Source organism: Danio rerio, chromosome 20, assembly GCF_052040795.2.
Source record: "Danio rerio strain M-AB ecotype USA chromosome 20, GRCz13ab, whole genome shotgun sequence".
NCBI lineage: Eukaryota > Metazoa > Chordata > Actinopteri > Cypriniformes > Danionidae > Danio > Danio rerio.
The window spans coordinates 48,466,353-48,479,956 of record NC_141040.1 but is presented as its reverse complement, the minus strand read 5'-3'; the positions used below and the strand labels follow the sequence as shown (position 1 = coordinate 48,479,956).

General features: G+C 34.1%; 2 protein-coding genes across 14 annotated transcripts in view; one reads left to right on the top strand and one right to left on the bottom strand.

Annotated features, from left to right (window-relative positions):
- The window catches only part of opn8a (opsin 8, group member a), a 44,820-nt gene that overhangs the window by 2,858 nt on the left and 28,358 nt on the right, over window positions 1-13,604 (bottom strand). Inside the window, 2 exon segments of the mRNA NM_001316947.1 lie at window positions 383-714; window positions 4,393-4,686. Coding sequence (NP_001303876.1) covers window positions 383-714; window positions 4,393-4,686 — 626 coding nt within the window.
- Window positions 8,460-13,604, top strand: part of runx2b (RUNX family transcription factor 2b) — a 292,292-nt gene continuing 287,147 nt past the window's right edge. For 5 of the 13 annotated variants that reach the window (XM_087296534.1, XM_087296524.1, XM_087296529.1 and 2 more), the window contains exons 1-3: window positions 8,460-8,511; window positions 8,725-8,803; window positions 8,887-8,978. The gene's annotated coding sequence lies outside the window, so the exon portion shown is untranslated. Of the gene's footprint in view, window positions 8,804-8,886; window positions 8,979-13,604 lie in introns of all 13 variants that reach the window. The other 8 variants (XM_087296535.1, XM_087296523.1, XM_087296528.1 and 5 more) reach the window with 3 other exon arrangements.

The window sequence follows — 13,604 nt, the reverse complement described above, 5'->3', positions numbered from 1 at the left end:
CTGTAAAAAAGCCTGGTAAGGTCTGACAGTGAATGACATAACTCGTGGCTGAATTTTCATAGTATGACGCATTGTTTGGGAAAAGTGTGATATAGTGACAAGTGTTTTCCAAAACAGTACTTTTTCTGTCACAGATCCATCATTTGAACCATGTTAGTTATAGCGTAAAACATCCATAATGACGCTCTAAATGGGGTGGAGTTAGAGCTTCTATAGAGAAGAACCCAATAACTTTTTTAAACAAATTGCTTTACATGCACACATAAAAAAAAAAAATATATATATATATATATATATATATATATATATATATATATATATATATATATATATATATATATATATATATATACATATACATATACATATACAATACCCTTACCAGGGTGACTTTTCTCTCGACGGCCCCTGAGTTGGGCAGGTTATCATTGCTCTGGATGGACTGATAAGCCTTGTGGAGCTTCCAGGCGATGCCACTATAAGAGAACAGGATGACCACACATGGCATGAGGGTGCACAGAATGGCTAAAGCCATAATGAATGAAGAGCGGTTTAAAGAGTGCTGGTATCCCATCCAATCCACAGAGCAGGCCAAACCGAAGGGTTCTGGCCCATATCCTCCCCATCCCAGAATAGGAAAAACAGCCCACAGCAGTGAATACATCCAGATGACACCAATCAATATACTTATAGTTTTTCTTCGAAACTTGCTGCCTGCAACAGATAGACAGAAAATGTTGTTAGATGCTGTTTTTCATTACAGGAATGAATTTACAGCAAATATGAAGGTCTTAAAAGTACAATTCTGTCATCGTTTATTCATACTTGAACATAAAAAATATTGTTAAATCAAAAGTATTAGCCCTCCTGTTTTTCTTTTTTATATATTTTCCAAATGTTAACAGAGCAAGGAAATTTTCACAGTATTTCCTATAATATTTTTTCTTCTGGGGAAAGTCTTTGTTTTATTTTGGCCAGGATAAAAGCAGTTTTTAATTTTTTAAAACCATTTTAAGGTCAACATTATTAGCCCCCTTAAGCAATATATTTTTGATTGTCTACAGAAAAAAAAACATCGTTATACAATGACTTGCCTAATAACACTAATTAACCTAGTTAAGCCTTTAAATTGCAGTTTAAGCTGAATATTATCTTGAAAAATATATTCCACTTCTTTCCATTAAACAGAAATTGAATATACAGAATAAAATATACAGGGGACTAATAATTCTGGAGGGCTAATAAATCTGGCTTCAATTGTATAATAAAAATGTTGGAAACCGGTAACCATTGACATGCATAGTAGGAAAAGCAAATACTATGAAAGACAATGGTTACAAGTTTCCAACATTCTTCAAAATATCTTCTTTATATTCTTTATATACACTATACTTATCTCAAAAACTATCTCTTTAACATAGATTTTAGCCTGAAAACTCAGTGTCTCAAGCAAAAAATACCAATGCCAATAAACCAGTTTTTTTTTTCAAATGTACTGTATGTCTGAAGGTAGATATCAGCTTCAGATTGGTAATTATTTGAAAAGCAAACAGTAAACAGAAAGTCTCACATTGGGAAACCATTGGGTGTTTAAATAGATCACTCAAGCAAAGATGAACCATCAATATGCCTGTCTACATTCTCCGATGACCTTTTCATGCCTCATTGAAGATTTTAAAGGAAATGATCTTGTATTTCAAGAGCTAATCTGTAGTCAAGGTTTGCTTGCAAACGAATAACCCCTTTAGAAAGTACATACAGTTGTCTACATATCACATACAGAACATATCCTAAGCTTAAACCACTAATAAATTGGGTAAACTATTGGCCAAATATAATTTCTGTACTTTAAATGTTTAAAAGGTTTAGATAATTCATCTAATTAGCCTTTATTGAAGTTTATACATCTAATTACATTATCTATGAAGATTTCCTTTCCTTTTCCATTTTGAAAGGCTAATGTTTGCTTTAAATGAAAAACACTAAGAATAAAGTCACGTTTACAGTTAAATGTTGTTTTCCTTATTATGCATTGCTTGTTATGATTTATAATTACATTTACTACAGACTTTTATCTTGCAGTGATCTACATGCATGTTATTGATATTCAAGTGACTCATTTAATGTCATAAACCAGTCTTTGAGTAAAACTTCTTGGTGATGCATGCAGGATTTAGTCCAACGCTCGACTGAAAAATCACAAGCGATGATCCATATTTTCTTTTTTTTATTATCACATTTCTATAAGATTTATGTCACAACCAGAATAAACTTGTCGCAGCGACATCCGCATCTTCGCCTGATTTTCTTTATAGTTGAAAATCTGACATAATTGCATAGGACATAATGGCAGCATTTAAATTCTGCCACTTCCTGGCATTTATGGTGACAATGCTATAATTTGTGGCCTCCTGCCAATTCCGCTGTCTTGATTAAACAACAGAAACACTCAAGGACACTGATGTTTCATCAATTTATTTTGATTTTACTGTGATTATTGTCTATTTCATTTTCTTATATGGTTTTCTTAAAATGTATTGTGTAGAAAACCATGAATAAAGGGCTAGTTTATTTTTACTTGAATATTCCCCTAGTTGGACAAGTGTACTTAATATATTCTATATAATTTACTTCTATATAATTGAGGAAGTCAAGTGTACCTAATATATTAAATATGTCAGGCAAAAATGAAATGTTGTTATAAGACTTATTTTTCTGTTTATCCTTGTAAAGCGGCTTTGACACAATGACTGGCAACCAAAACTGCCAGTAAGTTACTGTGAATTTTATAGTAATTTAAAAGTGCAGTCATACTGTAAGTGTCTAGTATTTGGAAATTAAGATGTGTGCATTATCTGAAAGCTGAATAAATAATCCTTACAATGTGTGGCTAAAATAGTTGTTGTTTAAAAGGGACAATATAAACTAAGAGACAACCATGTGTAAATCTGGACTCAAAACAATCAAAATACTGAGAAAATTGTCTTTAAAGTTGTCTAAATTAAGTTCTTAGCAATTAAAAAAGTTTTTACAGTAGGAAATTTACAAAATATACAGTATCCATGGAACATCTTTATTTAATATCCCAAAGATTTTTTGACATGAAAGAAAAAAACGCTAATTTTGAGTCATACAGATTTTTGCCTATTGCAAAAATATACAGTTGAAGTCAGAATTATTAGCCCCCTTAAATTTTTTTCTTCTTTTTAAAATATTTTCCAAATGATGTTTAACAGAGAAAGGATTTTTTTACTGTATATCTGATAATATTTTTTCTTCTCGAAAAAGTCTTATTTGTTTTATTTTGGCTAGAATAAAAGCAGTTTTTAATTTTTTAAACACCATTTCAGGGACAAAACTATTAGCCCCTTTAAGCTAAATTGTTTTTCGATAGTCTACAGAACAAACCACTGTTATACAATAACTTGCCTAATTACCCTAACCTGCCTAGTTAACCTAATTAACCTAGTTAAGCCTTTAAATGTCACTTTAAGCTGTATAGAAGTGTCTTGAAAAATATTTAGTAAAATATTGTTTACTGTCATCATGGCAAAGATAAAATAAATCCTTTATTAGAAAGGAGTTACTAAAACTATTATGTTTAGAAATGAGTTGAAAAAAACTTCTCTCTGTTAAACAGAAATTGGGGGAAAATAAACAGAGGGGCTAATAATTCAGGGGGGCTAATAATTCTGACTTCAACTGTACACTCAAAAAATGACTTTTGCTGCTTGTTGAAACAACACAATTCTTAAGGTTTTTTGGGGGCAACATAATTGTTTTATGTTCAATCAACTTGAATCTTCCAGCCTCCACCGCGGTGACTGAAGCTCTGCACAAGACTTTTGGCCAGCGGAGAAATTAAAATGGTCGTGCCCAACTGAGTCTGTTTTTTTTTCTTCACTCACATCTGGTGAAGTTTTTTTTCCCTCTTCGCTGTCGCCATTGGCTCGCATGGTTCAGGATTGGTAGAGCTACGCATCGATGAATTTGCTCTTCAGTGTTTGAACTCTCAGTAATGATTAAATCACACTGAACTGAGCTAAACTAAACTGAACTGAACTTAAACACTAAAAACTGAACTACACTGTTCCAGTTACTATGACCATTTATGTGAAGCTGCTTTGACACAATTTACATTGTAAAAGCGCTATACAAATAAGGCTGAATTGAATTGAATTGAATTTGTGAAAACAATTACGTTGACTTAAACAATTTATGTTAGGACAACACGAAGGAATTGTGGAACCCAGGTCCTGGATCACAAATATGTATCTTTTGAGAAGGTACCACCTCAGTCCAGTGACAGCTCTTATACCTTTATTTCTGAACGGATAATACAGTATGTTTATATTTCTCAGAGATGCCATTTGAATCTGACTTATATCATACCTGATTTTGGAGGGTTTCCTGTCACAAGATATCTCACCAACCCCATGACAGCAAGAGTCATAATGCTGGCCACGCTGAAAATCATACCCATCAGGCCATAATACAGACAGGACGGGTCACCACCAATCCACGCATGGTTGAAAGCAGAAGCGATTGAAAGTGGGTACATGCTGAGAGCCATGCCAATGTCAGTCACAGCCAGATTGACTGTGAGGAGTTCAGGAGCTTTGAGAACGCTGTGACGCCAGGCTGCTGTTAACAGAACCGCTGCATTGCCAAGGATGGAGAGAATGGCTGAGAGAAAATGAGTGGTAAGGAAAGTCAAATTCTGATAAATACAATGAGGTATATGCACAGCCACAGCTAATGATAAACTGAATTATCTGACTATTTTCAACTTTATGAGGCTTGTTTTACAGCAATGATGTTGTAATGTAATTAATATACATTCAGTTAAATAGACTTAAGCAAGCGTAAAACGAGATGAAAGATTGTGTAAACCAGGGATCTCAAACTAAAATTGGCAAGGGGCCATTTTAGTGACTGACAATCCATAGGAGGGCCGTTTTAACATTCAAGCACAAGAAAAAAAGTGGAAACCTGACATAATTGAGCAATCTTAGGACAACAGACATTGACGTTAATATTTCAAGCATTACCTGTCACCAGTCATAATGCAAATCAGCACGTTTATCATGTCACATCAGCTGCTGACAAATATCTGTGGTTGTTGTGTGTATGGCCGAGCCTTAGACACACACTCAGTCATTCTTCCACAGAGTTAAAACTCTAGCTTTTTGTTTCTTGTTGTACATATTGAAGGGGGAGTTTAAACTGCTGTGAAAATACTACAACCAATAGGCATAATAATCATTATTCTGTCCCAACCAATTGTATTGTCCCAATAGCGTAGGAACAGCATAAGGCAGTTTGGGTAACTGTAATGGCAATTGTTCTTCTCAATATCTTTCTTTTTGTAAAACTACAACAAAGAGGGGAAAAGTACAATTTCACTAATGTACATAGTTTTATGCAAATCTTAATAAGCATATGAGGAAAATCTATTAAATGAGACCATTTGAATCGAATATTAGCAAAACTGTCATATTTGTTACACAATCAGCATAACGTGTAAGCCATGAAGAAGTGTTTGCACAACATAATACAAGTGGTATAAAACTGATAATAATCAAACGCCCTTGAATATTTACAAATAAAGAGCTTTAGTAAAAATAGGGCACTTACAGGCATATTTTTTAAGGTTTAAATCAGCCACAGAAAAATGAAAGTAATCCGAATGCACTTTAAATGTCTACTAAGTGGCTAGACGGTAGATTGTCACAAGTTGCTGTTTTGGCGGGCCGAGTCTTGTTATATTTTTGACTACAATTGCGGGCCAGTGGGAGCAGGAGGGCGGGCTGGAAAAGACCCCCGAGCTGACAGTTGAAGACCCTTGGTGTAAATGCTAGCTCTGTCAGTAGCAGCAGGCTAGTGCAGAAACTTCATTGAAAAACTGGGGTAAAATAAAACTGAATTTTTATAAGGTATGGAATTGATTGCAGAGATTTTTGTCTGAGACCCACTTTATATCGTATATCAATCAGTCAGTTATGATCACTAATTCTTAATGAAATCAGATCATAAAAGAGGTAATTTAAATTTTGTAATGGTGTCTCGTGGGCTGGCTGACTAAAAATTAAAAGTCTGTTTGCATTTACCCCAATTCATTTTTTTATATAATAAATGGCAAGACGTAGACTTTTAAAGACAAGAAAAAAAAAAACATGTGGCGCTTGTGAAATACACATGAAATCAAAGCTTGGATTTTACACATTTTAATTTGAAAAAAAAAAACATGTGATCACAAATAATTATTAAAACATGCAACATCGTGTGAGTAGCAAAGTTACGTTTTAAACGTAATAAGCTAAATGTCAATGCAATATGTTGGCAATGTATTTCTGTTTTTTGTAATTGGCATTTTCAAAGACCATATGTGCAATTCATTCATTCATTTTCTTTTTCACCTTAGTCCTATTATTAATCAGGGTGTTGCCACAATGGAATGAACCGCCAACTTACCCAGCATATGTTTTACGCAGCGGATGCCCTTCCAGCAACAACCCAACAGATTAGATTCACTAATTTTTCTTTTTAAATTAAGTGGTTGTAAACATTGAAAATTTAAACATTCAAGATGAACATTTCTAAATGTAATTTGTTTGTTTAAATTTCACACATATAAATTGTTGGGGACGACTTTGCAGACATAATTTTGTTTTAGTGTACTAAATCTAAATCAAAATGCATGCATATTCCTAGTTTGAAACAGAGTAACATATTTGTAGGTTATACTTTTTTAGGGCTTCAAAGTTTTAAAATATTTTACTGTTTATATTTTTTATTATTTATAGGCTGTTTGATTGTCAGAATTCGCTGTGACAGTCACAGAATGTACGATTTATTCATTTATTTTCTTTTAAACTTAGTCCCTTTATTAATCAAGGGTCGCCACAGTGGAATGAACCACCAACTTAACCAGCATATGCTATACACAGCGGATGCCCTTCAAGCAGCGACCCAACACTGGGAAACACCCATACACTATTGAATTCACACGCATACACTACAGCCAATTTAGCTTACCCAATTCAGCTGTACTGCATGTCTCTGGACTTGTGGAGGAAACCGGAGCACCTGGAGGAAACCCATGCAAACACAGAGAGAACAAGCAAACTCCACACTGACCCAACCAGCACTCGAACCAGCTAGTGACCTTCTTGCTGTAAGGCGATCGTATTCCATTTGTGCAGTGGTTGGTGCAAAATGAAAATGAAATGATATATTTTGCATTTGTTATTTTAAAACAAAGTTTTAATTTGTCAACTGTATCCACATTCCAATATCTGACGTTTGATTTACAAATTAAATGCAATGCAGAAATAGCTAGCTTAGTATGCTTATGCAGCTACAAAGCCCTACTGCATTTAAAGGATCAAATCTGACATGAACTATTCTGTAAATGAGGTTACTTATTATCAGATGATGATGTAGAAAGTAAATTGAATCCAGAACTGCACTTCATCCTGTTCATTGTATTGTGAGTGCATCATTTGTATGTCTTTGTCGGTTATTTAGTTTCTTATGGTTGTCTTCATTTCTTCTAAATTATGATGTAACCTTAAAAGATCCTTCACCATTTAGAGGACAGCTACAGAGATCCAAATGTTTATGGCAGCTGGTCAAATGCTAAAATATATAATAAAATATTTGAGTTCCCGAATTGGGTAGGCTAAATTGTTCGAAGTGTATGTGTGTGAATGAGTGTGTATGGATGTTTCCCAGTGATGGGTTGCAGCTGGAAGGACATCCGCTACGTAAAACATATGCTGGATAAGTTGGCGTTTCTTTCCGCTGTGGTGACCCCAGATTAATAAAGGGACTAAGCAGAAAAGAAAATGAATGAATGAATGAATAAATGTAGTTCCCTGCTAAAAAAAACAAGCTAAAACTAAGCTGTTCTTTGCTTGTTCAAACTGATAGTCTCCCCTACTGGTCATGCTTTTTTTTGCTGGTCAGTCTAGCTTGTCTCCCATCTTCTTGACCAGCTAAAGCAGAGGTCACGATTCTTGGTCTTTGAGGGCCGGTGTCCCTTCAGGATTTAGCTCCAACCTAAACACACCTGCCTGGGTGTTTCAAGTATACCTATAAGACCTTGATTAGCTTGTTTGTGTTGATTAGGGTTGGAGCTAAAATCTGCAGGACACTGGCCCTCCAGGAACAGGTTTGGTAAAAACTGAGCGAAGGCATTGCCAAAACCCCTCTATAACCAGGTAAGCCTAGCCTGGACGACCAGCTAAAACCAGCAAACAGCTATTTTTATTATTATTATTTTAGCAGGGATTTTAAATAATTTAAATGTGTTTTAAATTCAGTTAAAACTGAGATAATTATTTTATAAATTAATCTCGAAACATTAGCAGATATATAAAAAAGCCATTTTATCTAGTTTATTTCATTTATTTCAGCTTACGCATAAAACGTGACCGCGCGCGGTTACGTCATTGATGCGCGTGCTGTACGCAGGCCAGGTGGATTTGAAATAAGTGCAACGTGAGGGTAACAAAATAGCCCAAAACCTCTGTTCAAAATGATATTTGTAACATATACGTGCATAGAAACGATATAGGCTTACGCAGTTACTATAAAAGTAAATTTGGAGAAATTAAGATTTTTAAAGCTTTTGTTACGAGTTGTGATATGCTCTTAAGCGCTTAAAACTCGTTTGCTAACGAAAGTAACGTATATTAACAACTGTTATTGTTTTGTCAGGGGTTTACACTTAATTTGCGATGATTCGCGTCTTTTTGGATTCTGGGTTTTTCTTCAGATCCACCAAGATCATCATTAGGTAAGTTAAGTTGTCCCTTATAGACATAATTCGCGACATTTCGTGTTGTTTAACCAAGTGTGAATGTTTTGTTTGGTTTTTAGACTTGATTCGCTTCTCTTTGGATTCTTGATTCTGGATTTTTCTTCGAATCCACCAAGATCATCATCATCATCATCATCATCATCATCATCAGGTACATTTTATATATTTTTATTTATTCATATCATCGGCTGGCTGACAAGGGGTTTTGACTGAAGTTTTATGATTTTTTTTCGAAGATGTTTTATTTTCTGCATTTTTAATTTGTATTTATTAAATTACTACTACTACTACTACTACTTTTATTATTATTATTATTATTATTATTATTAATATTATTATTATTATCTCTTTTCATGGAGCACGTTGGGCTGCTGAAATAAACAAAAAGAGCTCCATGTGATAAGTTCCTTAAACTGCTTTGGTTAGTTATTTTTTACCAGCTATTTCTTCAAAAAGATTGCTGCAATATAGTTTAAAAGACATTGTTAAACAATAATATGAGTTATTTAAAAAATATATAAGTTTTATCTATAATATATATATATATATATATATATATATATATATATATATATATATATATATATATATACATATATACATATATATATATATATATATATATATATATATATATAGATAGATAGATAGATAGATAGATAGATAGATAGATAGATAGATTATATTCTAATATATTTAACAGTTATCATAATAATATAAAGTTATTTTAACCAGCTATTTCTTCAATTGCTGCAATGTTGTTGGAAGACATTGTTAAACGTAATAATATTAGTTATTTTAATAATATATTAGTTGACATCTGTCACATCCGTTATGAAACTTTCCTCAAAAATGTCAAATGAAATCAAATCACTAATTTTTGTTTTATAAAGAGCACCCCCTGTTTTTTTGATGAGCATGATTTTTTTAGATTGCAATTTAATTCACAGAATTTCTACAAAGTATCTTGTAGACTGTAAACTCGCAGACTTTTTTTTGGTCACATCCACAAGGCCTTGTTCATTTTATTAATTTTCCTCATTTAAAGTACAAAACATGTTTACAGATTGATTTTTTTTTTATTCTCCCATAACTCTGTGGTCAGTTGCTTTGGAAAATATAAACGGATGATTCGATATATTGTTAGCTAACATAGACTTTCTATGTGAATTTATTTTATTGAGTTTTTACCTCAAATGTCACATCCATAACGCTGGAATTGCTTAAATACGTTTGTTAGTTATCACAATAATATAAAGTAAATATAAATTTAACCAGCTATTCTTGAAAAAGACTCAAACAAACCTCAAAGAAATTAATTGCTGCAATGTTGTTTAATGATATAATGTTGAACATAATAGAATACATATTTAGCAAACTTCAAAGATCCCAGTGAAAGTTAGAGTCTAAAAGTATTTTTATCTGGAATATCGTGATAGTCTCAATGCATAGAATAGCTGTTTGTTTATGCAGTATAGACATTATTTTTTTTTTCTTTGTCTCTTCAGTGATTCAGTAAACTGAACAAATCATTGAAACACCCCTACAGAAAAATCTAAATGTCACTTGACAATCATGATGATTCACCATCTGAAAAGATATGTTCTATATATCATCTGTGTCTGAATGAAAATCCCCTCAAAAGATCAATTTTGCAAACCTTGGGTTGAACAGCCAGCGGCAATATGAAATCAAAGGATCTGACTGATGCTTTTGTTTGGTCGTCAGTGTTCTTGGAAATGTTTTCAAGACATGTTGTTTTGAGAGAGAAGGCATCTGCTCGTGCAGACTAGCAGTGTGTAATATTTAGATTTACATTAGTTGGCTCACAGCAGCTGCTTTCACAGTGTTTGAGGAGAAATAAAAACCTAATTCAATATTATTCCAAACTCTATTATAAAAGCTGTCCATGTAAAATCATGAAATTGATTTTTCAGTACTCCAAGGTTCTCCATAGACATTATATCAAGAGCTGAAATGCTAGGAATGTTTTTGAATTAGATCATAATATTAAACCAAGTGGCCTCTATTTTAAAAAGACAGCACAAGCACTCTTTCAATTAGATTATTTTAAAATAAGTATGAAACTGCTTCTACTTTGATTCTCTACACTGGTTGTTATTGTGATAGGCCAGAACATTAACATGGTCTCCTTTCTTGGATATTTTTGCTTGTTGATCAGTTTTTGTGTGTGTGTCATCTAGGGCTGGGCGATATATTAAAAAAAAAAAATCATTTTTTTTATAAAGTTTGACCTATTCACGATTTTGATTTTTTTTTTTTTATTGTATAACTAGTCAACTTAAAACATTACAATAACATGACTGAAGTAGCACTCTCTTTATAAGTAACTTGAAAAACCCATCTGATTGAGGAACATTGTATTTCTAATGCCCATGCCATACATAAATTGGTCAACAAGGTGTAAATAAATGTAAAACAAATTCACGAGTTACATATTGTTGCAGAAGATTTGAATAAAAAAATATTTGTGTAAATATTGCAGCTGCTGGAATACAGAGGTATTTTTTGCAAGTTTTGCTGATCCTAGGAAAGATTGGCTGTCAGCTCGGTTTTGACTTTGTCTTCTGATTGAATGACAGGTTGTAATGCTGCTGCCTTTTTCTTAAAAAGATACAGTGGAGTAAAGGACTGAACATTGAAACTGTAAAGCCTAATTTAACCCAATGTGTGAAGTTGTGGATGTATAGCAGGAGCAAATAAAAGCACCAGATGTGTGTCTAATATAAAATAATATATTTAATCTATTTTTCCTTTTTCCCCCCTTTTAAATATCGATAATTTGATGCGCTTTGCACCACTTTCTGTATTATGCCGCCTGATCTGTCTGGTTTTCAACTAGGTCCACTAAATGACGTCATGGGGGCGGGTATTTTCATTTTCACTGCTACAGCTGTCAGCTGCTCACCTCTGCTGGTGTTCAAACCAAAAGATCAGCGCGGTTCGAACTAAGATCGGCACGGATTTTCACATGGCAGGTTTTTACGTCCTTCACACATTTTGAGATCGAGTTTATCGACTTGATGAAGGAATATGTCTTGACAATCCACACAGACGTGACTTAGTAAAGCATGAAGTCGTTTAGGATTTTGCTTGTTGCATTAGTCTGAATGTAAATCCCCTCGCAGTGCTGGAGTAGCGTGACGCCCCATTCACACGGGCCGTCAACGCATCCCATTCACTTTGAATGGGTGACGTCAGGTGTTGCTGAACTGCATTGTGGATTCGTCGTTGCTCGCTGCAGAAGTTGGGACTAGCTCAACTTTTCAAGCACCGACGGAAGCGTCAGCCAATCAGATTGCTGTATGAAAATACACCTGCTAGACAGTGGCCCATTGCTGACTGTATGAATTAAAGCCCCGTGTGAATTAAAGTATCACACACCAGACGCGCACATTCGCTTGATATTTAACATGAAACTAATCAGATGGCGTGGCTGAAATATGAACTGCGTCCTGAATCGTGGCTGGGCGGCGCTGTTTTGTGTATTGAAACCTATGTTTAGAATTCTAAAATCCGTGGTGCTGCACAGCGCGTTGCCGAGCGGTGCCTCTGGTGTGCGACCTGCTTTATAGAGAGAGTAAACCAAAGAGCATTGGTGCCATTATAATGTATCAAAATTTTTTTATAAAAAAATATTACGTATTTAGAATTATAGCAGTGAAAATCAACCACACTGAACTGAACCACCCTGAAAACTGGACTGACAGTTTCAATTTACTAGAACTTCTATGTTAAGCTGTTTTTACACAATCTACAGTGTAAAAACGTTACAGAAATAAAGATTAATTGAATTGAATTTTAATCTCACAAACATATGATTAAACTTTTTTTGTTCTCGAAGGCATTTGAACATTGACCTTTTCAGTGCTTTTGATGTTTTTATTTGTTATCCAGTCTAATATAAACGTGGAAAGAATATTTGATCAAACCTTTTAATATCGTCTGGATTTGAATCAAAATGTGAAGCAACTTTTTTTTGTTTAAACAAAGACTGTTTTTAAGCTTAACAGTGATTTTCTTTGATCCACCTTAAATGCCATTTAATTTCTGTTAAAATGTGACTTTTCCTGCATTCTTAAAGGAAAAGTTTATAAAGGGTTTCTTTCTTCTGTTAAAAAATAATTTAGCAAGAAAATACAAACCATTGACTTCCATTGTGTTTGTTTATCTGATGAGAAAGTCAAAATTTACAAGTTTTCAGTTTGCTTCATTACACACTCACTGGCCACTTAATTAGGTACACTCATTACACTTCACCTCATGATACATTAGATATGAGCCAATCACATGGCAGCAACTCGGTGCTTTTAGGGATGTAGACATGGTCAAGACGACCTGCTGCAGTTCAAACTGAGCATCAGACTTTGAACGTGGCATGGAGGTTGTTGGTGCCAGGTGGGCTGGTATAAGTATTTCAGAAACTGCTGAGTAGTACCATCTCATACTGGTTTTTTGAACATGACCATGAGTTCACTGTACTCAAGTGACTTCAACATTCACCAGAACTCTATTCAGTAGAGTACCTTTATAATTTGTTGGAACATGAGATTCGCACCATGGATGTGCAGCCGACAAATTTGAAGTACCTGCGTGATCATATCATGTCAGTATGGCCCAAATTTTTGAGGAATATTTTCGTAAACATGTTGAATGTATGCTGAAGGAAAGAGTAAGGTGTACCTAATAAAGTGGCCTGTGAGTGTATCTCTGTTTGTTCAACAGTCTAAAGAAACTCGTAGAGGGTTGGAACAAC